Raw genomic sequence first — 27,263 nt, 5'->3', positions numbered from 1 at the left:
TGTGCCTGTCTTGCTCTCCTCTGACCTCAGGCTGAGCTGAATGAGGTACTTGCCTGACCTGGCCAAAAATGCAATTTGTTTTTGCTGTTGCTGGCAGCACAGTTTTCAGTGTGATTCACCCTGGAGACCTGCACAAAGGCTGGGAAAAGAGGAAAGGGCAAACATGAAGTAAGGAGTGGGAGTGACCACCCTTTGGTGGTGATCACACAGCCATTGTCTTGCTCTTCCAACACTTTGTTCTGGGTAGAACATATATGGACATGTAGTTCAAAGCAAGGGCTGATGCTGAAGTGGTCAGTCATGTAAATTAGTTGTTGCAGCACACCAAATGGCAATGCCTACATACTCTGAGTTGTTTATGTTCCAACACAGGAACAATTTATCTTCCAATGTTCCTAGTGGATTTCAGGTACCTAGCATGTTTACAAACCTTGCTTGTAGTCCTGAGACCTCTCATAAGCCAAACAAAAGATTTCTCATATTAGCCACCAAAAATTTATAGCACGTTTGCTGATTCTGATCTTTCTACACCAGTGACAGGACACCTTTAAAACTGAGATAACAACACATGAAATTCCTCAATTGTAAGAAAAAATAGAAGGTTTTGGAAAGAGTAAGAATTGATAGACTTTCATTCGTTCTTGTGTTTCAATGAACATGTGTCTTGAGAATACCTCCTAACACCTTTGGTGTAGTATTTGCATTTTCCATATAAGCATCTAGCTCTGAAATCCTCAGCTAGTCATTAACTTAATTGAGGCAATACAGCAACCAGGGCTATCTACCATTTGTTCCACATCAGTGCTTTCTTTTTGTTTAAACTTAAAGTAGCCTGCACGTGCAGAATGTTTACATATTTCGAAACAAAGGGTTTTACTGAATTTATCTTTTCATTCTCTCATGGCATTCTTGCTGTAGGAGATTTCTAGTGAAGAAGAGGCAGATACAATTCAGTAAACTGAGCTTCTGTATGAAAATAGGATGAGAAAGATGTGCCTGATGAGCAAAAGGGAAAGAAACAGCTCTTGCATGTACTTGTTTCTAAACAAAATATTTGGCAGCATGTAAACAGCGTCAAATAAGAACAACTGAATAAAAACACATGCCAAGATTGCAGTCCCAAATAAATAAACTATTATTATTAAAATTAATAACAACATAATATGTTTCTATGTTAAACAGTATTTCTAGTCATCACAACTAAGATCTGTGTATGTACATGTATTTATATAGCTTCTAAGAGCAAAACCCTTACATATTTCTCATCTTGGCCTACCAGGCAGGATCAGGCTGACTAACCAAACAAGTATTTGGCAGAATTCACCTCAGTTTTCACAGTTATTTCACCCTATGGCTGAAAGTAGCTACAAGAGCTCCTTGAGATTCACTGTGAGATGAGTACATCTATAAGTAACAGGCAGCTATGTGTAACGAGGCCCCATTCTTCAGCCTGTCCATATATGGTGCCCTGCTGTTATGAGGAAGGTGTTGACCATGAGAGGATTCTCCTGTCTAGGTGTGATCCAAGGTTGCTCCAATTGCTTCCTCCAGTCAAACCAACGTTACGTTTTGCTGCTGACTCTCAGCTCGCACCTACTGCATTCTTCTGGAGAAAGTTTGTGGGATTGTAGGGAAGAGACAACACAAAACCAAAAGCATTTCAGTTCTGTAAAGGAGGAAATTTCACCTCTTCTGCAGGCAAACAATACTAAATGCTTTCCACTATAAGAAAAAGCCCCAAACCTCAAGAAAACAAAACGCACAGTCAGCATGTTGACAACTAGTAGGATTCTCCTTCCTCTAATTCATGCAATTCCACAGAAAGGTATTTCTTTCTACCAAGTCCCTAGTTAAAAAAATGTTACTAACACATAACTGCCCTCAAATACCCATGGGGGCAGAAAGGTGGCCTGCTTCCTGAGGTGAGGTGTCCCTTCCAGCATCTCCCCCAGTCTTTACCATAGCACATCCGAAGAGCAGAGTTGGAATGACAAATATCAGGAAGCAAAGCTCTGAAGGAGATACATGTCATTCACAGAGATATATCCAACCAGTCATGTGACACAGATATTATAATCTGGCAGAATTGCCACTTCTGGGTTTACAAGGTTTCTATCAGACCTCCACGAGTAAAATCTCTATCACTTTAAAAGACATTATTAGAAAAAAAAAATCTCCATTAACTTGTCTATTTCTTCAATACACAAAGTCTATAAAGTTCAAGAGAGTCAGAAGTCAAGACAGTTGTCACACATAATAACCCCCCAACAAATTAATGAGATGATATCTGAGAAAAGTAAGAGTCACTCCTTACATTCTGCATAGCAAATTGTTCATTTCACAGGCCCAGAACTTTCACACTAATTTTTATCTGTTTTCAGATGGCTCCAAATGCTTTCAGAGAGTGTCATGCAGTGTGCATGGAAGAGACATAAATACATATTTTACAAGGATTTAAATGCAAATCACCCTGCTTTATGAGGATTCAAGTCTCCTAGAATTTCATAGAACTCGTACTTTCTACTTGACGACCTAGATTAGAAACGTCATGAATGTCATAGTGCCTTACTTGTTCTCGTTGCTGGCATCGTATCGAGGCATAGGGTCAAAATCATTTCCATTGACATCAAAACTGGCCTGTGAATCCTGCAGCCAACAGGAGAAAGAAAACCAATTTCTCATTAATTAGCCATTGACTCATGTGGCCTATACATTCTTCAGCAGGTTCCTACAAGAGAGTAATTAGGTTAAGTAACATTCCTGTGGTTTTATGGTGATTGCATGTTTTACGAAAGGATTATATATTTAATACTTACGGGATTTACATATTTTATTTTATTTCTGGAAAAGGGAGAAGAATAACAAATGCTCTGAAAAAACATAGTACCAGTGTCAGAGAGGAAGTAGAAAGTGGTGTTTCATTTAACCAGAAGACAACATTTCTTCTAAGAAACTTTTGCAAGTTAAGAGGCTTCATTCTCAAAATTGGTATTTTGCTAAATGTTTCAAGATTCAAGAAATTATCTGCACAAGATGACTGAGATTTCAGTTTTAGTTTCAAGGAATAAGAATAATATAATTTTCTTAAGAATATTACTATGAAAATACAGCCTGAAACGCAAAGTAAACTGCATTCCCATTTCCCTGGGAGTGTAACTGTTTCAAATATTTGCAAGATATCTCTGTATTTTTGTTCCATATTTTACATTTACCAGCTGAAAATAGTTTATAGAGTAAACAGCTACTGGTTTTTATGGCTCCCATTAATCGATGCGGTAGCGTGTGGTGTGTTGACATGGCAAGCAGCTCTTTTTAATCTCTTCTTTGTTCAAAACCAGTTACCACATCCACCTCAAATATTCCTGTTTGCAGCCACACCAGTAATAATCTGACATATAGAAGGCATTTGTCATCAAACAAGCCATGTGCACTGCTTTGGGGGAATTCCTTGTTGGCGTGAGGAAAGGGAGAGAGGAGGTGGTAAGGGAATAAATAGCTGCTTTAAATTCTGTGGAAGGACAGTACTGGGATGAGGTGACATATGATACAATCCGGGTCATTCATTGAAGAGGTAAAATTGGGTTTGTTTAAACAACTTAAGAGATTAAAATGACAGATGTGGCATGCATTAGGACCAAGCATGCACTGACAAAAAGGGCAATTGCCTGTCACTTGAGTTTGTGCAGTCCTCCTCGTGTATTTCAAAGCTGACTTCCACATACAAAATGGTGAAGGATATGGATGTAAGTATGGCTAATTTAAAATAAATGGCTTTAAACTGTGGAAATGATTACAGCTTTTGATGGGTTGTTAAAGATGGTTTTGTCACCTTCATCTCTTCCAAGCTCTTTCAAGATGACATGCTCACTGGCAAAAAGCCTGTGTTCAGGGGTCTTCTACAAGTTCTACATCTGTAATAGGACTGAAGGTATATGCGTGCCGTGCGCTGGTCATCTTCAGCAGTCCGTCTCAATCCAAATATATTTGTTTGTTTACTTACCTCATGTGAACGTACACCTTGCACACTTTACTTCAGACAAATGATAAGGTCCTCGAGGTCATGTGCTCTGAGGTAATGCCTGCTCCCAAAGCACAGGACTAATCACTCCAGCAGAGTGTGGCCCTGATGGTCTGAACAGCTTCAAACTCTGACACTAACACAAGAAGTCACCCACTAGAGAAGGAGCTTCTCCTCACATTATACAACACTCCAAGTTATTTTAAACCAATCTTTTAAATGTGATGAACCACAAGCAAACAGAAACCTCCTGACATGATATAAGACATAGGACACAGAAAACAAAGGACACAGCTGTATTACAAATTGTGAGGGGACTCACTGGAGTTATAACGGATTTATTAGAAAGACCCCAAAATATTCTACACCTGTTTTTAACTGAGTGAATCATAACAAGTCATGTCCTTTTCCTTTAATATTATTTCTAGCAGTAAGATAAATAACTTTAAAAGTAAATATATGGAAGGATAGGCCTAAAATTAGTCTTTGAGAAAAGCTGCTGTCTTGCTACCTAAATGTATTGGTTGAAAATGGACTTCAGCTGCACACATTAACTGAAAGGTAGTGTATTGCACTTCGGAGAGTGTGAGGATATTAAATAAAATAACTACAGAAAAAAGAAAAAGCACCTGATGATTGGTTCCAGTCCTTCAGAAATTCAGGACTCAGCTACCAGAGGCATACAGATACTAAATATGTTCAGATGGAACATAGTCTTAACTAAACCAATACAGATTACGAAAAGCTGTCTTCCTTCCTCCCTTTGGTGTTAACACTTGAAGTAATCCCTTGTATGATTCTTCCTCCTTCCGTCCTCCCTCCCTCCATCTTTCCAGGAGCAGCAAATTTATTTGGGGTAATAATAAAGCAGCACATCTGGACTCGTTTGGACACTCACATAATTCTGCATCAAGTCTGGGTGGTTTCTTTCAATGCCGTCATCCAGGATGGTGACCACAACGTTCTTTCCAGTGTAACCTCTCTTCCAAGCACCTACTATATTCATATCTGATTGGCAATGGTGGGTGTTATCACTGCAGTGCTGGGGAGAGAAGAGGAGACAAAGATGTTGGATGTTGCAGATTAGTGAGCAGTGTGGGGTTGAGATATTATTCTACTTACATTAACATCACCATTTAAATCAGCACATGAGCATATTGATTTAAATAGCAACTATGTGAACACCTTCATTTGGAAAGGAAATAATTTTAAAAGAAATGCCAAATTAAATGAAAATTGCTAGTCCTGCTTGTTTCTCTTTCTGATTACTCTTTATGATAAGCAATAGAAAAGAGAAGCATCCAGCCATACTGAACCACTAGAAGCCATGTGTAAACCAAAGCAACTATTCCTGGCTGTTAAGCACGCTCATTTGAAACGAACATTTGAATTACTTGAATTTTTGCAGAAAAACAAACCATATGTGGATAAAAGTAGACAAATGCCTGTACAGAAATGGTCATGGAAAAAAACCTTGCTTTTTGGAGCTTATGTGCTGTACAACTTCTTGACAGAATGTCTGGAAACTAATCCAGATTCATTTCTATCTACAAAAGAAGGCTTTTGGCAGGTTTTGTGCAATATCAGCAGGAGATGAGCAGCAGTTAAGAACCTGTAACCAAAACAACACCCTGAAAAACTTGCAGCTTAGGGTATCTGATGAATTGTAGATAGTTAGATTGAGAACAGCCTGGGGTACATCTTTCAGAGCAACCAAGTCCAGTGTGGTGGAGAAAGAAAGTTTAGGGTACATTAAAACTGAAAGCTTCTTCCTTGACATGAATGCACCCAGTTAATATGAAGAAATCTGGCTTGCCATGGCAATGAGACATGACCCTCGGGTATTCGTATGCCTCATTAGCAACTCACGAACCCACACACAGAGCCCTCCCCTGCAAAGTGAGTTCAACGAGCCCCTCATCAGCATTGCTTTCCTCCAGCTCCTCCAGGCTCAGACAGAGCAATAGGCAAAAAAAAAAAAAAATAGAAAAAAAAAGAGGGGGTGCAGGGAAGAGGAAAAGCAAAGGGTGGGAGGAAGGAAAAAGAAATTAAAAAAGAACCTTGTATCATAGCAACAGTGGCCACACAAGTGTGCTCCACCTCACTCCCTGCCCCGCTGCCTTGTGTACCCCTCATGTTTTGGCAATAAATACAATCAGAGGCATGCACTCCTCCTTGACTTAGTCCATCCCTCTCCTCCTGAATGTAAGCACACTGAAGAACTTTAAGCCATACTGGGTGCAAACTCACACCAGATTACTGTTAAATCATAATTTTCCTCCTCCTTTTTCTCCAGTTTACCACCCTGTACAGTCATACACAAACCAGGGCATTTAAGAGTGGTCATTTGCTGTTACTAAAGCAAGATTATATTATTAGACCCTATAGATATGTACACAGTATAAAGTCTCTCTCATGGCCTTTCCCTTGTGTCTGCAAATGTCTGTCTCTCTCTCTCTCTGTCTATCCATCCACACACAAAGGAGCTTGAAGGACTTCAGGGACCAGTTCCAAGGAATGTATAGGGCAGGCTTAATGCTTTTGTTCTGTGTATTGCTTGGAAATGCTCAGGCTGCTGGCTTTATAAAATTAATTACAGTCTAAACTTGCCATCTGGACACTGAATGTAACGGTTGCACACATGAGGCTTTCTAATGTACAAACAAGGGGGTTAAAAGTGTGTTATGTTTCCAAGTGCCTTTGCATTTTTCAAAAGCGTTACTGAATTAAGCATCAGAAAATACCTGCAAAAGCTATTAATATCATCATTCACATTTTGCTGATGTGAAGACAAGGAGACAAAAAGGTAGAAACACCAGCCTCCAGCCATAGAGTAAACCCAAGAGAGATTTGCAATAGGCAATCAGGATTCTTGGCTCTGACCTCCTGTCAAATTTACTGGGCCATTACACTGCCCCTTTATCCCCTTCTCTGAAATGCCAAATGACCCTTTGGCTGCTTTGCTGGATGTCTTGTCCTCTCTTCCTAGGGGACGAGCTTGTTGTCTTGCTTCCGTGCCAGTCAAACCACTCAGGCTGAGCAAGCATATGGGTTTTTAATCCCCATTCCCTCACAAGCCCTTTGGCTCTCTGCCAGGACATCACTGTTTTTTTTTTTTCCCTTAATGATGTTGGCGCAGTCAGTTGCCCTCGCTTGCCTTACCTGAACTTCTGCTTTTGTGGTGGTGGCAGAAGGGGGGTGTGTGCTTTGCTACATGCGTGTTGGCAAACACAAGACGAGAGACATCTCTTGCTTTACCGCGTGCTCTGATGATTCTCTCAGGAGACATGCCAGGTCAAATTGATGTTCAAATTATCTTGCTCTGCTCCAAGACTGGGCAGAAAGCTAGTCTAAACAAAATCTTTCTGCATAAAAGAAATTCCCGGGGTAAAGCAGGTATAACTGCGTGCCCACTTATAACTTTGGATCACAGCATGTCTAACATACGGATACAAAATGCAAAGGCAGCAAAGAAGCATCCAAGTGGGTGTAATTCAACAGCAGCTGAAGGGTTCAGTTCTTATGATTACAATATATAACTTATTCTCAAGTCCTATTAAAAATAGCATCTTTGTTTTCTTTTCACCTGTATTCCTTACTCTTCATCCTCCTCTCAATTCTGTATCTACACTCTTCGCTTCCTGCTCCTACTCTTGTTCTTTTCTTCCAGTACTTCCAGTGTCTTTTGGTTCCAGTTTTGTTTGGTTCAACACCTGATTTAAGATTCCCATATTTTAACCACAAACTATACCTTCCCTCAGATTAATGTCTGATTTTCTCCAGATCAATCAGATTGTGTACTTTTCTCTCAAAGCAGTCAGATTTGGCTTTTATCAGGAACACTTTAAATCATGAAGTGCAATTACTCTTCAGATACTACATAATATGGCATAGATATGCTGTTCCACATCGAACAGCATCTAAGATGCCCTCTATTACTTGATTTCACTTGCAGTCTTTCCTGTCCCTTTAAATTTCTCTTTCCTTCAAAAACATTTCTGGTGAGGAATCTTCTGCTACTGGGTTCTGTTCTATAATTTTTCTTTAACTGTGTGCTGCTTCTTTACCACCTATCCAAATTACATTGTCAGCTTCTTAGCAGAGGGCTGTTTTTTAATTAATTTGGAAGTACTGTTTCAATTTACGTTGTTACCCAAGTAAAAAATAATAAAACATCTGTCATGATAATAAAAATAATGTGATTCAGAGTGACTGAATTTTATATCAATGGGCAAGTACTGAATTTTATAGCTCATTTTCAATCTACATTTCCTGTTCTCTTTTTTTAGAATAAAAACAAACTTCATCATGAAAATGTACAAAAACTGTGTGCTGGAAAGTTTTTATTAGATCTGTTAATCTTTGAACCATTGTCTTTTGAATTTTAAATGGAATAGTATAAAATAGGTCAGTCCACAGAATTTCTCCGCTTTCCAAGCAGATAAAGTAATTCAGAAATTTCCTGTACTGGTACCATGACTAGACAACTGCAGTAAGCCAGCACTATTTCAACATATATTGTTTTCAACTATTGCCTGGAGGATACCATCAAAAGGAATAAACAACCTCTCACCCAGTTACATAGAGTAATTTGATTGGGATTTTTACAAGGCGTTCAAAGGATGATGTTTTTCTTTGGACTGTTTAATTGGAAAATGTTAATGATACCACCATTAGTATTTAATAGAAACCATCTGCAAGGTTGAGAGACTCTTGAAGTATATGTTGGAAGGAAGAAGTATATAGTAAGAAAAAATTCAGATATTTAACTTTTCTCATACTTGAAATTCAATGCTTATGAGCATAAAAAGACAATATAATCACTTGGACATCTTTGGACAGACCACTTGGAAGCCTGCCTTCGTGCAATTAACAAGCAGACATAGTAAGGTTTTCTGTTTTGATGCTTGCATGATGCTTTCAGTATCAGACATGGGCCCAGATTGTCTTAGCTATTTTGTGAAATTCTCTCTAAAACTAGCTTATAATAATTATCATTATCATTATCTTAATGTTTCTTGTCTGCTGCACTAATTTTTGCGATCAGAGACTTGGTGTATCCAGTTAGGTTTCAATAAGAAAATTGAACAGTTAAACTGAGAAATCAAGAATCATATCAATTTTCAAAATCCTTTGGAATTCCAGAGATTAAAATCAAATTAAAAGAACAATGACTATAAAATTCTGTTCTGTCTTTTGCAATGCCTACTAGTCTATAAAAACAGAGTAGAAACAGAAGTTTCTAATCCTGGGACATGCAGTCTCTCAGAAAGTGCATATTGGGCCCTCTGTAAGTCTTCATGAGGTACCTTGCATTGGTTTCCTGCAGTTTTTGAGTTACAAGGAGTTCTTTGACAAGATTTTGTCACTATCTAAGGGGATATAGAGAAACACAAGATGATAATCAGAATGACACAATTTTAAAGACCAATCGTGAGTCGGCAGATCTTGGATCTCATTCAGTGGAACATTACATATACTTCAGATCCTAGAAAAACACTGAAATACTAATTCCCAGTCAGAGATTAGAAAACATAGACTCTTTTAGTATTGAGAAGATGGAAGAGGAAGAAGAAGAAGAAGATGACAGTCTTTCTGGTTTCATTAGAGTAGTCATTAAACAGTCTTTGGCACAGACAGAAAGAAGCAGACTACAGTCATGTTCTCTACATCAGGGTGTTTTGTCAGCTACTAACCTGCGAGCATGGAGAGGAAAGGAGAAGTTGAACAAGATTGCATATAGAGGAAGAAGGATAGTCAAGGGCCTACACATTGACCTTGACAAGCAGAGAGAAGAGGAACACACAGGGCCAAGGAATGAATCATGGTATTTTGTGGAGCTATCAGAAAAAAGAGACCAAGTACCTGTTCTGTGATGGGAATGTAATGTGGGGCATTTGGCACTCTTAGCTGCTCAAGGCAAATGCACAGGCAGCAAAGTTTATCAGCTTTTAACTTTAGTAGAGTACATATCCTGATGCTGCGTTCAGCTTTCTGAGGTACAGCGTTCTCAATTAAAACCAGCCAAATACTCTCTCTTTTCCCTGGAAAAAGGAGAAATCATCTCTTTTCTTTATGCTCTTCATGTGATCCAATTTTAAAGAGGAATGAAAGAAGTAAACAGGGAGCTAATCAGTAGAGTTGGAAAGGTAGGCTCCTTATTAAAATGGCCCACGTAATGTAATAGAAATCATGACAACAGGCTTTGAAGAGCATCATAACCTGTAAAGCTAATGTGATCTACTGAAGTTATTTTCCAGATTCTCTAAAGTAAGCACTTGAAAGCTACATTTTCTAAGACGACTATTAAAATAATGTTTCTTTTTAATAATATTTCTCACATTTTTTCTTCTTTCATCACAATAAACAGAAGGTGAAAGGATTTTTAGAAGAAGGTGTACTTGCAGGGTTTTTTTTTATTTTTGTCAGACATAACTAGATATTTAGGGCATGATACACAGCAATTGCTAACTGCATAGGAAATTATTTTCTTCTGAGTTTCATCATTAAATAATTTCTGATTATTGCTGCACACAATATTTTTAAGCTCTAGCAGGGGCAGGCAGATAATATAAAGTGTGATTCATCTCAAATTAAAGTTTTTTTTGCATTAAATACTATCCGACTTCTGGAGTCATGCTTTACTGAATTGCAACTCTTTTTTATCTGTGTCTGTATCAAGAGAATATTTCAAGAGTGCACCACATTAAATATTTAACACCAATTTATTGCTTGTGCAACTTCAGAAGGTTTAGTTAATTTACTTCAGAGATGAATTTGGTTCTTAAGCTTTATTGATTCTTTAAGTTAACAAACAAAAATACACTTAGAGGCCAATAAGAACAATCACAGACGTACATTATTTTATGCTTGTTTAAGCAATGAAGGAGAACAGGAAATCAATATAAAAGGGCTTCTTGTATTCATAGGAGTATCTGATGGCCATAGTGAGACAAGAATAATTTCCAAGACTATATATATGGTGTTTTGCAGTGAAAAATAAGGAGCTCATAAATCTTCTTCTTTGGCTGTGATTACATTGCTATTCTTTCCAAAAATAGAATAATTCATAATGTGTTAAATTTGTATTCAAGACAATTCCATCACTTTTCCATCACCGGCACTTTTTTAAAGTCAACACTGATTGTTTTTCTGTAACCTGTGTGCTGGCTTAAACATGAGTTAATTCAGGGAAGCCCTGTATGTCCACTTTCCACAGGCTGATGACAGCACAGCCTCGTTAGAAGTTGGAAAACCTCCCCCTTCTGGGTCTGCAGACAGCAGACCAGCTGCAAGTTCTGGAACCTGCAGAGGCATAGCAATAATCTGCCTCTAATATCACCTCTTCTTTCTACATGGGACATGACCTGTGGCTCCATTAAGATGTCTGCCTTTAGTCCTAGTTCTTTCCCATGTGGCAGCAACATGAGAGACTCTTTCAAGGCAAAGGGAAATGTTGCTAAAAATGCCTTATGGTCACTGTGCATATTCTGCCACCTCCACTAAGAGGCAAATATGAAAAGTGGCATTCACAAAAACTGCAAAGGTCCACCACGTCATCCCAAAGACCAAAAAACACATATATGTACAGAAACAAATGAAAGAAGATGAAAAAGAAGAAGAAGAGGAAGAAGAAAAGAAATTGCAAATAAAGGCAGCTAGAATGTGTCCATTTTACCCTTGATCAAAAATCATCCATATGAATGGCATATTACAGACCTGGTGCATCTTGTATATCCTTGTGCTCACATGTTGAGAGGTATGTGTCAATGTATGGACAGATTTCTCCATGGGAAGTGTTGGGAGAAATATAAGAACCCGATGTAGAACATCTTGGGGAGTCAGCAAAGGACAGAGAGGGGAGAAAATAAATCAGTTCCACAGCCTGTGGCTACTGCTAAGAAACGAAGGACGGAAAGAAGCATGCATGGAAGTATATCTCTATATGTGGCTGTATTCTGTCAAGATGACAGTAAGTTGACTGTTACTACTGCGGCTGCTGCTACTACTGATGCTACCACTACTATACAAACAGCCATGTAGAAAGAAAAGGCCAACAAGGAGATCAAAAGTTAATGCATTTTTACGTGCCTGAAGTCCTCTCTAGAAAAAGAATATGGCAATTCTTTTATTAATTAGAGAGAATATGTGAAAACAACAGCTGTGCCCTGGCCTTAGCTGCGCACCATCAACCCTGGGGATCCAGTACTCATGAAGGACAAATAATTCCTCAGAGAGACAATTCTTTCCATTCTACCATTTTTTTGTGGCCTTTGCCTCATATTTTCATTTGACCTCCTCTAAGTCCGAAAAAAGAAAGAAAAATAGGGCAGTTTTACAGAAAGTCCGAAGATGCCTTTTTTTTTTTAATGCATCAGTTCATGGAGTTGTAGTTATCTAACAAGACCAAGTTTCTCCATCTCTCAAGCTAGACTTGATGTTTTCATTATTTCTAAGATAACAATTAAACAGAGACATGGTAAGTCTTGCTTTAAAATAGTTTTGGTAAGTTTCTAAGGATTCTTTCTACACTACTGAAGACAGGCTCTTCACAATTTACTTTTTAAGCTGTTTTCAAGTCAAAGACCATTACTTCTATCTCAAGTTGTTAAGAAGCATGGGAGAGGAAGGTGGTTTTATTTAGACTTTGTGTGAACATATGTGACAGAATCGAACTAACCACATGGAGAGAAGGCCCTGAGCAGATGGCTTCAATTATTCATTAACCTTCCCAGAGACTGATGAGAGTGGGAGGAGCCCAGGGCTTTTACAAACCCAATTCCCTCCCCTTGCTCTCTCTTTTCATTTTACAGGGAAAAAAGAAAAGTGATGTTTAAGAAGGATATAGAGTTATGGGAGTGCTGGGGGTGGGGGACAAGCAGTGAGCTGATTTAGGATGGACCAGGAAACTTGTTTTTCTAAGAATGTTGTGAACTTGTAGGAATGAGAGGACTTCTGAGGAAACAGATGAAGAGATGTTGGCTCTGAATGCTCATACCCAAATTTTAAGGACTGTTGCACTACTGCAGTCCTTTTTTCTCTATTTTGTGTTGTGGTCTGGTCCCTGTGATCCATGAGGCAATAGCCTGGTGACATCTGGTGTTAATGGTGGGATGTCCTGGGGGGAAGAAGGAGGGAGAGAGGAAGAATAAGAGGGAGGGATGTGAGACAACAGTACTTGTTCAGGAGGCTGAAGGAAAGATACACATCCTTACTCTTCCTGAAAGGACAAAAGTGGGTAGGAAAAGCAGGGCATATGATGACAACCTCATATTCTACTATTAGAAATGGAGAAGGAGTTTTTCTCTGTTTTCTTGTAGGTATGTGGAGTTCCTGAGGCTGGAACTGTTTCACAATGCCTTTACTTCAGCAATAAACATCTATGCTACTCGATACCTGGAAGCCTTTTCCCTAAGAACCATAAAAAGCCATCAGGTTATTGTACCCTTGGTCCCATTATTTGCTTGGTTGGTATGTCAGAGGAGATTATAACTTGCCAGAGGACAAACTTTAAGCTCATGAAACAATTCTCTTGAGACAGAAGTATAAAAATCACTCCATACCCTCCGTAGACAGCCTCACAGAAATGTTTAATCTAACACTGAAACACATGCTGTGAAAATTCATTAACAGTACAGGATCAGACTAAGATGAATGGCTGCTATTTTAGTTTGCCTATGGGGAAGTGAGTACCCTAGGCACCAATGGGCTTTTCACCATTTGAATGTGCTATGGTTGATGAATGCAAGGCCCACTGTGTATTATAAGAGAAACCTGGGAAGATAAGGCCAAACCACTAGAGGGAGTGGCTAGTTATATTTTGCTGATGAGATCATCTGGCAGAAATGAGAGAATTAACCCAGAGAAATCTAGAGAGGCCTGGGAAGGAAAAGGAAAGGCTATTCAAGAACAAAACAAAACAAAAGTTTTGCATGAGGCAAAAAAGTACCACACAGTTACTCTTGTTACTGTTTCAAGAAATTTGACCCAGATGATTAAATGTTTAAGTCCTTCTGCGATGCTGAAGGTTAGTCCAAGGACATATGACACAGATGTGCATGAAAGACTTTGCAAAACAGGCAATGAATGTAAAAATGTTGTGAAAATTGCAAAAGGTCTTAAAGGAAATCTCAGCAGAGTGTCAGGATTCAAGCTATCTCAGAAAATACAGATATTGCAGAAAGGTTCTGGAGAAGTCCAATATATTTGCAAACACTGCTTCTATGGAGAACTTGACACAGACCAATGTCTATGGAGCTTTCTAGTAACAGGACTTTAAGGGACTTGGGGAGCTGCTGTTAAACGAAACCCCCGACTTTATCATTAAAGACATCTAGATTGTGTTGGCTGCAGCAGTACTATGAAGGAATTTCCCCCAGCTGCAAATAAAGTAATTGAATATGTGGAACTGATCTGAGAACATAATTTTGAACTGATACTAGAGGAATGTATTTCTGCAGACAGACAGAATACACAACCTCAGTATAAACACCTTTTATGCACATCAAAGACTCAAAAATGTAATTTTTCTAACTGAAACTAGGCAGAAAATCACATCCATGACTGTCAGGCTTATATAGCACCTATGCGTAGGGCAGTCTCAACTTTGAAATGATACCCATTAATGATAACTGCCTCAGCATTTACAGATATCTTAAAAAACCCAGGAAATCAGCAGATAAGACACCCAGAGAAAGTGCTAAAAAACAGTTATGATCAGAGGATCAGAGCATTGTCAGAAGGGAAAAATATACATAATCAGAAATAAACTAAAGGTAAGAGTTCTTAATTTTATGATTGTTCACAATTCCTCTGCATCCACTGCTTTTCCTGGTACTACAGCAACAAAATACTCTTTGTGGCTCCTGTTCTTTGTGTTATGCATTCTTTGTTGTCATTCCCACCATCTCTATCCATTGCTTCTGTGATTCCTGTCAGCTGGCCTTCTGACTCTCAGCTTTCTCCATTTTCAAATCTCAGCTGTAAATGGATCTTCTTTTCCCTGTTTGTTTTATTTCTCCTACTGGCTCTGCTGTTTAACTGAAAATACTACTTTAACATGAATATGTGCCAAAAACACATTGCAAAGCAAAAAAAAAAAGGTCTTCCAAGTAAAAAGGGGAGGATCCTCAGGGAAATGTAATATACCTCCAGCAAACTAATTGTTTTTTTCAACTGTTATGTTCTACCGTGGAAATGCGTGAGGCAGTTACAAAAATGGTTTTATATGAGGTCTTTGGATCCACTAGGGATGTAGTATGAATCTGTAAGCACTTAATAACATAGCCACTCATAAGGAAGCTAACAGAGGATTTGACATGTCAGTTTGTACTTTGAAGCCATTATGATGGCTTAACAGATAGAGTTATACTCATTTTGTTTAAGGAAACATTACTGACCATGAGTAATTACTAAATCTCAAATCTTAATGGGCTACAATATTTCCCTGTAGTTCAGAAAACCTGAAATTATATTCTCCTGTATCACACACTCAAATCCGATGACACAAATTAGTGGAGCGGGAAATAATGATGGCAATAGAGACAGTGATCTGGATCACTTATGGACGTGAGCCTATTTAAGTGGTGTGTTTGTAATATAATTTTATATGAAATCACACATAAAATTATGCATGTAGGACTGACAGTGCAAGGCATAAAATGAAAATGTCCAGAAACACAGTAATGGTGAAAAGGATTTAAGATGTAAGGCAGTCACCTACAACTTCAAGAAGATGCCCTATGAAGCTGTATGTTATTCTTTGATAGTTAAGCAGTGGGACAGCAAGAAAAGTGGGTTAACACACTTTTTTTAATTACAGCTATTCCTGGAATGATATGTGCATGTGCCTAGTAATGATGTTTCAAAAAGGATGCTCTTGGAAAATGAGCAATGAGTCCTTGCTGCTTGTTTTCTGAACCAAGCGCTGGAAACACAATTTAAAGTGATTCTTAACTAGCTCAAAGAATTTATTTTATCTAAGAGAGGGTGAAGACATGACTCAACTGCAGCATGCATGTAACTCAACACAGATGGTATTTTTGATCAGGGAATGTTTCTTTAATCTAGTAGAGAATGGCCTAAAAAGGTAAGTACAGAGCAAGCTAAACATGCAACTACAAGGTGCAAGATTTTAATAGTTAATCATTACGACAATGCTCTAGATGTGACTCTTTTAAAAAACCAATCTTTTATCTAATATATGTATGTCTTACGGAAAAGCTACTGCAGCTTAATTAGAAATTCTGGGCTTGTGATTGCAGATGACTGGTTTTACTGGTTGTTGGTCAAATGAAATTATCATACAATCCCCTGCCATATCTGTGAAATGAACCAACCAAAGGAGTTCAGATCCTGATGCTGGCTTCTAGAGACTAAAGCAGCTCTGTGTCAGGAGGTCTACAGAAGCCCCAGTAGGAAGTACAATCAGGGAGAAATAAACTTTCTCTGCCATTTAACTGCTTTCAAATACTTTGAGAAGGATTTTTGGTGTCTACAGTTAGGTGTTGCTTTAAATATAAGCATATCCTGAACAACTTCACTCTAAGTACACACAGAAACATTAATTATTATGAATAAAACTCAATTACATATGCAAAGTAATAATATCAAAAGGAATTGACACGAAACATTCAAATAAGGTGATGTTTTGAACTTTTTTCCTCTTTGATGTTTACATTTAGGAGTGGGTGACAAAAATTTTTGAAAAAAATATTTTATTACTTCTGGAGCAAAATGTAGAAATTTTAATTGATGAGCATCTCTGTGCATAGGTATGGACTGTTTTAAAACAAAAATATGAGTTTATGTGGATGCTTTGTTATTTGTATGAAAGATAAAGATCTTTCAAGGAAAAAAGGTTTCTAAGAAAAGCAAGAAGAAAGTTGGTTTTGTTATTATAACCTTGGCGCTGTATAAAATAAATAAATAAAGCTTTTGTATTGATTCAACTGGAGATCCGTTTCAGAGTCTTGTTACAGATACCCTGGTCGATTCCTGTATAGATCTAGGGTTTGACATAAAACAATCCACAAAACCAACCAAAAAGTAATCACAATGTAACAGGCTTATTTAAACACAAAGATTGGGCCAGTTAGCAGCCCAAAAACTTGTTGGTTTGGAAAACATGAAAAAAAATCAACAAAACTTTTAAGTACACGCTTAAGTTTAGGAATATGCTTAAACCTACCCTTGATCTGCAAAGCATTCAGGTGGATGCCTATTTCCAGTGAGATGCATGAGACCTGATCACATGCCTGTGTACTTTGTTGCACAGCATCTCTTTAACAGCACCATTGCAAGCAGCCACTTTTTTATTAAAGATTTCTCTTTTTTTCTTATGAACAGCCAAAAGAGCTTTTTTTTTCCTGTTCAGCAACTTTCTCTCAGTTAACTTGTCACCATTTAAGTTATAGATGCCAGGATTTAACATGGGTACAAAGGGCAAAACAAGAATCCAGGTGAGAACTTTTCAATTCACAATAAATGTTTTGTTTGATTGCTCTATATTTTTCTCCATGCTTCTCCCCCAAAACCAACACATAAATCAAATGAACAACTTGATGCAGCGTGACTGTAATCACAGGGTTGCTACAGAAAGGAGAAATGAGGGAAAGCTGCTGAATGCTGTCGTTGCATGCTTTACTTTTAATTTGAACCTTCCTATTTGAATCAATTTCCTATTAGCACCCGTTACCCACAACTGCCTAGAAGAAAAATGATGATGACTTAGAATTTTTTTTTTTTTTAATCTAAACACATATACAGACATGTAAACTCTTCCTGTCCTTCCCCATACAACATAATTGCATCAGGAGATCTCTGCTGCTTAGTGCCTGCTTGGAGACAACATGGGTCATAACCTCTGTTTCATTCACAGTCACACTTATACTTACAACTTCTACCTGTTAAGCGGCAAAAAGAGATGAAAGGCTCAGCCTTATGCTTATTTTTTCCTATTCTATTGTGGGATAAATCTTGTGTGTGTCTTGCAAATGTTAAGACAATCTAAGACTTTTTCTCAGTAACAAACCAAGCTTACAAAGTGGCTTTGGCCACCCTTGTAGATTCATTCAACAAGAATATCTACTGAATTAGTCCTCAGAATGTTTCAGTGGTAATAGTTTACACAATGTATAACATGGTCTCAGGCTATCAGCATATTTGAAGTCCCAAACAAGATCAAAGCGGCTTCACACAGTGTGGTCAATAGTTGAAACTTTTGAATACTGGAGAAGCAGCATCAGCCAGGCATAGTGAAAGCAGACCGCACACCCAACGTGAGTGGGCTTAAAAGACGGGAACCTTTCAGATTTTTGTTCTCTCTCACTGGTCAGTATCATGCAACTTCCCTGTTAAGTGAAAAATGGGCCAATGTTATGGTGTGTTTGGGCAAACATTTTCAAAGGACAGACATAAAATAGAAGAGTGCTTTCACTTTCACAATACTTTTATCCTTTTATGTAGTAGTTCGTCCGTCTGGAGCGGGAGCAGATGGAAACTGCAGGAGACAATGTTTTAAAAAGGAAAACCATATGAGGGTAGCAAATACACCTAATAATGAAATTAAAACTAAGAGCACAGACACTCTAAATTGAGTGTCAAGATCCTCAAGAAAGCTGAACCAATCTAACTTCTCTGTGTTGTCAGAAAAGTTAATCCTGCTCCCGCTTCCTTCATTTTTTGGGTCTCTCTATTCAGGTAGTCATAAGAGATGATTCAACGGGTGGGGACAGGATCGAGAGGCTGGGGGCAAAGATACTGTAGGTTGTAGGATGTGACACACAGAGCCTTGAGCTTTGGAGTCTTAGGAAACTTCATCATCATCATCATCATCATCATCATCATCATCATCATCCAAGGGCTCTGAGGAAGTCTTGAGACACAAATTCAGTGGACTACAAGAATTCAGGGTTTTTTTTTCCAGAAGCATGTTTTCTGTAAGCAGGCCAACTCTTTACCAAGATGCAAGCGCTGTAACACTTTCTAAGTAGGCTGTATTAATTCCTCTATCCAGGTCTCAATTCATGTAGATGGGGACTTAATTAATCAAGGATATATGGATTTCAGTGTTTCAGCAGCTGGGATCATATAAAGTGTATTCAAACGCTATATATGAAAGCTTGCACTTAACAAACTTTCTTCAACAGCCTACTCTGCAGCCAGACCAGGAGACTTACAAGGAAAAAAAACCCGTCAGATTAAACCTCCTCTTGAATCACGAGGTTCAACATTAAACCTGGATGTGGAAGAGTACATGGAAGTTGAACAAAGGAGAGGTTATTCAACCTCTTTGTAACTTCAGAAACATTTTTTCTTTGCTTAACTTGTCCTATTTTTTTCCGAACGATATTTCTGGCTCCCAGATGTAATCTTGTAACCAGGAGTTGATATTCATAAAAAACAAAACACTATCTCCCAAGCAGTAGTTTACTGTTCAATAATAAATTGTTTTATCCAAAAGACACAGAAGAGGAAACCCTCACTATATACTTAATGTTTAGTGTCTCATGTATATTTATATCTGCCTCTCCTTAGGCTTCTGTGCTTATCCTAACTGGGTTTAATATAGTTTTTAATTGTTCTCAAGACTGAAAATAACTTGCTTTGTTCTGTTAGGAATTCACATAAAATTAGATAAAGACAGGGCAATTTTATGCTTAAATGGCATGCTACTCGTGGATTCGTGGACTCCACCGCAATAGAAAGGGTAAGACAAAAGTGGTATCAATACTGGAAAAGATTCACGCTTGCACCTCTTGTCTGAGGCTCTTCCCTCCCGCACACTTCCTTCCTCTGACCACCATGCATTTCTGCTGTTTGCTGGAAATTAGTTTATTTTGAATCAGAAAGTTTTTAATTTTTTGCAGAATTTATAATCTCCACAGCAAAAGAGCAAGCATAGACATTGCTTGTATTGCTCCACACCTTGGAATTGGCGTATTTTCCAAAATGCCCTACTGCCCCTCTTTGAGGAGACCTGGGGTCATGTTCTGACAGGGTCTCCTGTATTCAATGACTGAATTCAAAATGACCACTTAATTTGTTTAAGTTAATTTTAATTGGAACTGTATTTAAAAGTTATGCAGATGTGCAAACACTTACTGGACTTCTCTCCAAAATGGCACTGATAGAATTTGCTACACTTTTAATCTCCTCTGCTATTTGTTTCTTGTTTGGCTAGAAGAAAATCCTCTTCACAGGGCTTGAGCAGCAGATGTAACTCACAGCAGAGATTTCATGACATTAGAAGCAGCTACAAACAATGCCAAGGATGATCTGCATCTAATGAAATGATGTAGAACACTTTATTGAAGTCTCCATCCTCACTGGGTTTGCTTCTTTTGTTGGTTTGGTTTGGGTGATTTTTGTTGGTTGGTTCTGTATTTTTTTTTTGGTTGATTTTTTTTGTTTGTTTAAACATGGTTGAAAAGGAGCAAAAATTATGGCGATAAAGGGTCAGCAAGAACTAAGGTCTTCTGCATACTTGTAAATTTAGTCACAAGGTTTGCTCATGTGATACATATGCTAAAGCATGGATACAAGAATCAGAAAAGCTGGAGTTTTGATGTCCCCATTTTCATGGTAACCTATGTCATATGGCATCTTCTCGCTCAGTAAAGAGGGGCATAATGATATTTAAGGACTGGTACAAGACCTAAAATCCTAGAGCTAAATAGTAGGTCTCCAATTTCTCCTTTGCAAAGGGCACTACACAGATCAGGCTCTCCTCTTTACAGAATGGTTAGGAAATTGCCTTATGGAAGTACAACGCTAATTTTTGCCCCCTGACTGCGAAGTAATATAGCTACTGGTTGTGTCAGAATTTTTTATAAGTCTTATAGGTTATGAGTTTGCTTCTGATGAGGGCAAACTGAACATGTCACACCACTTCATTCTTTAGCAATCAGACCACCAGACAGGCAAGCTTCAGAATCAATTCTTCTGTACTGTGGCTGTGAACTTCTGGTCATTTTGGGGTTCCTGATGTTTGTACGGTGTTCTTTATGTGAAAAAAAAAAAAAAGCTATAAAATACTAGTTAAGTAGATATAATACTTAACAACCCCTTTTCCTGAAGTATATGTAATTTTAGTATGCAAAGAATAGCAAAAAATACATAAAGTGAGTGTTTGAAACAAAGCAGTATTTTTACAATTAATTAAACTGCTTCTTCCTTTTTTCAGTAACATTAATAGAGTACTCAGTATTGCATAACAAAATAAATTGTTTTGCTATTTGATATTACTTGATTTTAATAAAAAAAAAAAAATCTGAAAAGTGGGTAGCTAACTAAGCAGTTGCTCTTGAAAAAATGTTCATAGAAACTAATGACGGGCAAATTCCTTCTCTTCAAAAGAGAAAAAGTGTACTTCCAGATAAGTATGTACCTCTGTACATATATGAACGTTTTTCCTGCTGAAGTGCTACGAGAGATAAAAACTAAAATACACCAAATTGTGCCCCAGTATGGCACACTTTACAGTTGTTAATGTTAGCAATTTTATATCCATTTATATTCCATATAATTTATTGTTAGATGTTCATTTTGAATTAAAGCTAAAGACAGATATTTATCATACCTCATTAAAAATTCAGCAAAGATTTTGTGGTGCTATCATTTCCTTACTAATTGCAGAAACTAGTCAGAAAAAGGCAGTTCAGAAAAACGCAATATTACACACAAATGATATCCCACAAATGACATTATACAGAAAAGTGCCTGCGGTTTCTTAATGTGACTCACTTGTTGCCCAGAAAAAAATTCCATTTTATATAAATTTTGAAAGATAAAATAAAAGTGGATACTGTCCCTCTGAAGATAAAATCACAGCATTAAATAGGCAGAGGAATGTGTGCTATTGCTGTATGATTTATTACCAAGTTCACTCAGGAAAATCTCTCCCAAAGCAAGTATGGAAATCTTTTCAGTATTGCTGCTTCTTGCTTCAGTGAAAATGCTGGTACAACCCCTGAACAGTGCTGGCTTCCATTTTGTGTTTCCTGGGCACTTCCAGAGCCGCTTATCTGGAAGTCAGAACTGAATGTCCCAGAGGAACAGATCAAGTACCCTATCTGGTCATTTAAACTATTTCCTAATCTTGTTAAACTAGTTGCACTAATAATCTCTTTTCAGTAGATAAGGACAAATCCATTTCTACAGGTTTTTCATTACTTAAAGTATGCTATTGTCTTTCAACGGGAAATTAATTTAGGTGAAACTGTGTATTACCTGACCTTATGTTCCTAGTTCTACCTTGTCCATGTCACACACAGATTTGCAAGGCAATGTTTTGACAGGCAGTTTGATTCTTTCTAGCAGCACTTCCACTCACGTTAAGTCACAGATTGACGTCTTAACTCTCTAAAACACCAAAAGCTCAATCTTCTCATGCAATAAAAAACACAAATACAAAAAGTACATGCAACAACCAAACCAAGTTACAAAATATGCAAAACGCTTACAAGCATGCCATGCAACCTCAGAAAGAACAATGATTTGGCTTCCACTGCACAGAGGGAAAGACAGGGAGAACAATTCTTGGGAGGGCAACAAAAAGAGAGTGAGTTTTTTCCTTAGCTGCCAACGCCTGGCATAGGTGGGCTGGAAATAAAGTTTTAGGAGGTCGTAAAGGAGGTAGACATGTATTACTGTGGTGTTAGCATGTGGCAGGTGAAATTCTGTCCCCAATTCTGTCTCCCCTGTACCCGGGGTTGCACTCGGATCCAGGGTGACCTCTCCTCCTCCCTCCGCCTCTCTCCAGCCTATCCCATCAGGCATCTGTCACTCCTTCCTTTGTCCCTGCTGTCTCCTTCCACAGCCCCACTCGCCTTAGCTGACCTCATTAAGGACCAGGGCAGGGACGTAAAATTCTTTTTCTCTGCTCTGCCTCTCACGCTTGGAGTTGGAGAGAGGCACAAGACATGCCAACTCCCCACAGATCTCATCAGCGGCATAAGGGAGGCAACTGGCCTGTCTAACTCTTCACCTCCACCTTATTTCATGGCTTCAGGACCTTAGGAGACCCACATTACTCATTGCTGATAAAGGCTTATTAGCCCCATTCTGGCTGCTGTCCAGAGTCAACTACACCGTGTCAGAGCAGCAGCGTCTGTCCCTCCCTGTGAATGCTAGTATAGCTCACCTGGGAGCTCACAAACATAACTGGAGAGCACTATGTAGCATACTGGAGCAGTTTTCTGAAGAAACAAAGCAAGCTGGGTTCACCAGACCCTTTGCCGAAGCTCAAAGCAAAGCTGACTCCACAGTCCTCACCGTAAGTGGAAAGTGAGCAATTTTTCCTGTGTTTTGGTTTCAGCATCAGAGGTCAAGGCAGCCAGCCCTAGATGCAACTAATTCAGATCTTGTCAGTCTGCATGGACTGCTTTCAATTGGAGTATAAATTATATTTCATCTGTCTATACCAGAAATCTTACAGTGCAAAATAAAAGGATGACTGATAAATATTGGCTGATGAGTTAAGCTTCTCAGCAAGTCTTTTATCTTCATTGGCTTTCTAAAAATCTCAATAACATCACGCTACATCTGTAATTGTGCAACAATATTATACAGCTGTCTCATCCAAGTAATTCACCAAGTCTTATTCACCAAGTAATTTGTAAATGTTAGTTTCCACTTTGGCTCAGTCACCTAGTTTTATTGTGCCCTGCTGGCACTGCTATAATGCCCTTCCACCTTGAATCCCCAAAACACTTTGCATTTGTGCATCTGCTTGTCCTTTCTGTCGAATTTTGGAAATCATGAATGCTCTTCCAAAAGCCCTCAGAGCTAAGCCATAACATAAGCAGTTGAAGAAACAGTACAGCCAGGCGTTGTATCTTTTCTTAAGTTTACAGATTTCTATTTGAGTATCTTTTCAGAAGTTTTGTAATAAAATTTGACTTTTTCAGCAATTGAAGTCCATTATATTTACCTAATATGGTTTTCTTATTTTTAAAAAGACTATGTAAATTACAGTGCCTTATAGGCCCTTTCCATTACATTGCTACCTCTCAGAGAAAACTAGCAGACAATGCAGCTTTACAAAAGCCCTTCTTTTGGTGAAGTTGTCTGCTTTTAGCACTCCTCCAAATGCACTTTGTCTTCCACCTACTTTCCCAAAGCACTGTTTATGTCTAGAGAGAAGCAATAACGAAGAATAAGTGTGAAGACAAAATAAGAAAGGTTGAGAAAAGGAAAGAGATTCTGAAAAATGAAAATAATTTTCCATAGAGGAAGTACTTCGTTTGCAGAGATCCACAGCAAAAACAGACCTTAAAATTATTTAAGAGAGAAGATGAGCTGAGATCACTGTGGACCTGAGATACATGTAAAACAAAATGAAAGTTTTATTTCAATGAGGCTTTGAATTATACTTTCTGTTGGTGTGGGATATGTTTAGCAATGACAATTAAAAGACAACGGGCTTTTTGGCTTATGTATGTAGTAGGTGATGTCCTTCCTCCTCCATTCCATGCAGCTTATGGATGTGACTATCTCACCCATTTTCCACTTTCTGAGAAGCTGACAAGCAAGTTCCCATGTTCCACTTCTTGATGTGGTTTACAACTTTAGTGATGTTGTCAGCTATTTCCTTATGCTCTCAGGTAAGTCAGACTACTATAACAATTTTCAAGGTCACCCCCAAGTATGCATTTTGGAGACCCTGGCTAGCTTTTTCTCTGAGTATAACACCATTTTTAAGGTTATATTATTTGTTTTCATGGGTAGCTCAGTTCTTTTATGCTGTAGTTTCTCAGAGGAATACCATTTCACCCCAGTGATTTACTGCAATGGAAGCTCCATCTTCCCCCTGTTTCTCTCTGAGAGTGCCATACCTTCTCCAGCTATAAGGAGCATGCATACCTCTGGATGCACATTTCCCATTTCCTCTTTTTCTGATGAAGTGGCATCCAGTGATGAGGAAACACTTGGTTTATACACTTTAGCTATCACATTTATTCTTAGGTGCTCTAACAGAACAGTGCCTCTCCCTCGAGCCTCACATCTCAAAACATACTTCTTCTCCAGTAAATTCTCAGTTCCACAGAAATATCCTATTATATGTTCAATTCCTGCTGGGCAGCAACTAAGCCATGCAGAGTGGGAAGAACCTGGTTGGAAGTGGAAGCTTCTCCAAATTAGAGAATCCCGTCAGCACTAGCAATTATTATTAACAATAGAAGGGATGATAACAGTACTGGAGGGGATTATCCTTCATCAGTGTTGAAAAAGACTTGTGCCTGTCAGAACTGACTGCAAAGATATAGTAAGCATCTTTGTAGTCTAACAATGGTTTGTTCAAAAATAAACGATGGCTAAATTAATTTCTTGCAGTTAAATTCTATTTTAAAAAAATATGCAATGGAGCACAGTATCACAGCAGAGATAGATTACAGCTGCAGAAAGATGTGCTAGTGTGCCTGTGTGATTCCAGTTTCAGCTGACCGCTACGAAGCTCTTCGGAAGTGGGGAGCAAAAAGAAATGGTCAGCAAGGAGAGTATTGTGACTGAAGTCTATTAAAGTGAAAGTTAGTTATGTTAACCACAGCTTTGCATATATTTTTAATTTTTTTATATTTACCTTCTCTATTTTTTATGACCATTTTTCCATGCAGGCAAGATGAGGAAACTCATTAAACAAACTGGCAGGTACAGTGAAATTGGCTAGGCACAAAGTCCCCTTAGTCATTCCAAAGACACTGTTTGTTGTAAAGTAAAACAGTTTCAGATAGCAGTGGGGCTTCAGGGTTGACTTTGACCTCTTTCAGTTATGCAAACTGGCTGTATATAGTTCATCCGCTTATTGACAAACAGGTTATTTTGTCAACACCAATGAAAAAGAAGAAATTTATTAGATATAACCTGATGATACAAATATAGCTGAGCTCTGCGGATGGCATACGCGACAGCTCTTTCTTGACTCAAAATTTGGAAAGGGATGTTAACTAGGGACCTTCTTTCCCTTTGATTTATTTCTTTGATATCAGTTCATTCTGAGCAAGCTGGACCCAATTCTTTAGGTCAGTTTCAAATAAGTGTTGAACAGGTGAAGTTTCACATGTTACTTAATCTATAAAAATATTCTATTTTACTCTTAAGCACAGATGCCTCAGGATTCAGAGGTCCTGATAAAGCAGTTGTTTTTTCCCCTACTTTCCTTGCTTTGAGGGACGGAATTCAGAAGAAAATTGCCTTTTCCTTGTTATTAGAAAGCATGAGAAGCTGTAAATTGTCAATAGATAATCCCCTGGTAATGAAAAGTACAAGTACACTTGTTCAGGTGAAGAGTGTCTCTGGGAGCCTTGTCTGCTTCGTCTTTCACAGAACCATAAGGTGCTAAATAACTATATTCCTCATGTCTCTGCTCTTTCCAGAAGTGTGTTTAGAGTAAATGGAGAAAAATAGACCTTTTAATTTGTTCACAGAATAGTTGTTGATTGATACTTTTAAACTTTGTGATGGCCCAAAAGAGAAAGAAAGCCTGAATCCCCCTTGTAACTTCTTGCCATGGATATCACACAAACAAAAATTTATAGCCCAGACAGTTAAAATTACAAGGAGTGGTACTTGCGAAGAAAAAGCTGGAGGAGGAAAAACATCAATCAGATATTGCTTGACAAAGTCTTTGAATAAAAGGACTTGTGTCAACAAATCTGAACTACATTTACCGTCCTGTTAGAGATTATGCCAGTTCAACGGCCAAAGGTATCAATCTTAACCTGTAATGAAGTTACTTATTAACCCAAATGCAAACCTGTACATGATAATACTTTATTACTTTCTCAATAACACATCTGCAGCCAGCAACCTAAAAACCTCTTTCTGACATAGCAATGACTGAAACGATTAACTAACCTCAAATTCCTTTTTTTCCCTTCAATTTATAAAGGTAAATAAGATTAATGAAAGTAGCTATGGTTACAATCACAAATACAGTCATATGAGGATATCTGGTAATGACCCAAGTCAGTCCTGAAGTCAACCCATTCACATATTTTTAGCTATTTGTTCTACTGAAATAGTGTACTCGGTAACGTGTTACTGATCACTCTCAACAAAATGTCATCAAACCACTACCACATACATGTTTATTCAGTCTGCCTATCCTGCAAATATGTGCATAAGGTGACAGACAGATTGCAATAAATGGCAGTAGATTATGATATTGTGTCCTGTCAGTTCTCATTTCTTAAAAAAACCCCACATATTGCAAATACACAGAGTTATTCAGTAGAGGTAAATG

At 38.2% G+C, this 27,263-nt stretch overlaps 1 protein-coding gene across 1 annotated transcript in view; it reads right to left on the bottom strand.

Moving 5' to 3' along the window:
- Positions 1 to 27,263, bottom strand: part of PCSK5 (proprotein convertase subtilisin/kexin type 5) — a gene marked incomplete at its 5' end in the record, with an annotated part of 199,614 nt that overhangs the window by 110,987 nt on the left and 61,364 nt on the right. Inside the window, 2 exons of the mRNA XM_082497728.1 lie at positions 2,570 to 2,646; positions 4,917 to 5,060. Coding sequence (XP_082353854.1) covers positions 2,570 to 2,646; positions 4,917 to 5,060 — 221 coding nt within the window. The remainder of the gene's footprint in view (positions 1 to 2,569; positions 2,647 to 4,916; positions 5,061 to 27,263) is intronic.

Source organism: Vanellus vanellus, assembly GCF_965231255.1.
Source record: "Vanellus vanellus genome assembly, chromosome: Z".
Lineage (NCBI taxonomy): Eukaryota > Metazoa > Chordata > Aves > Charadriiformes > Charadriidae > Vanellus > Vanellus vanellus.
Note: the sequence above shows the minus strand (reverse complement) of the source record. Positions and strands in the feature narration are given on the sequence as shown.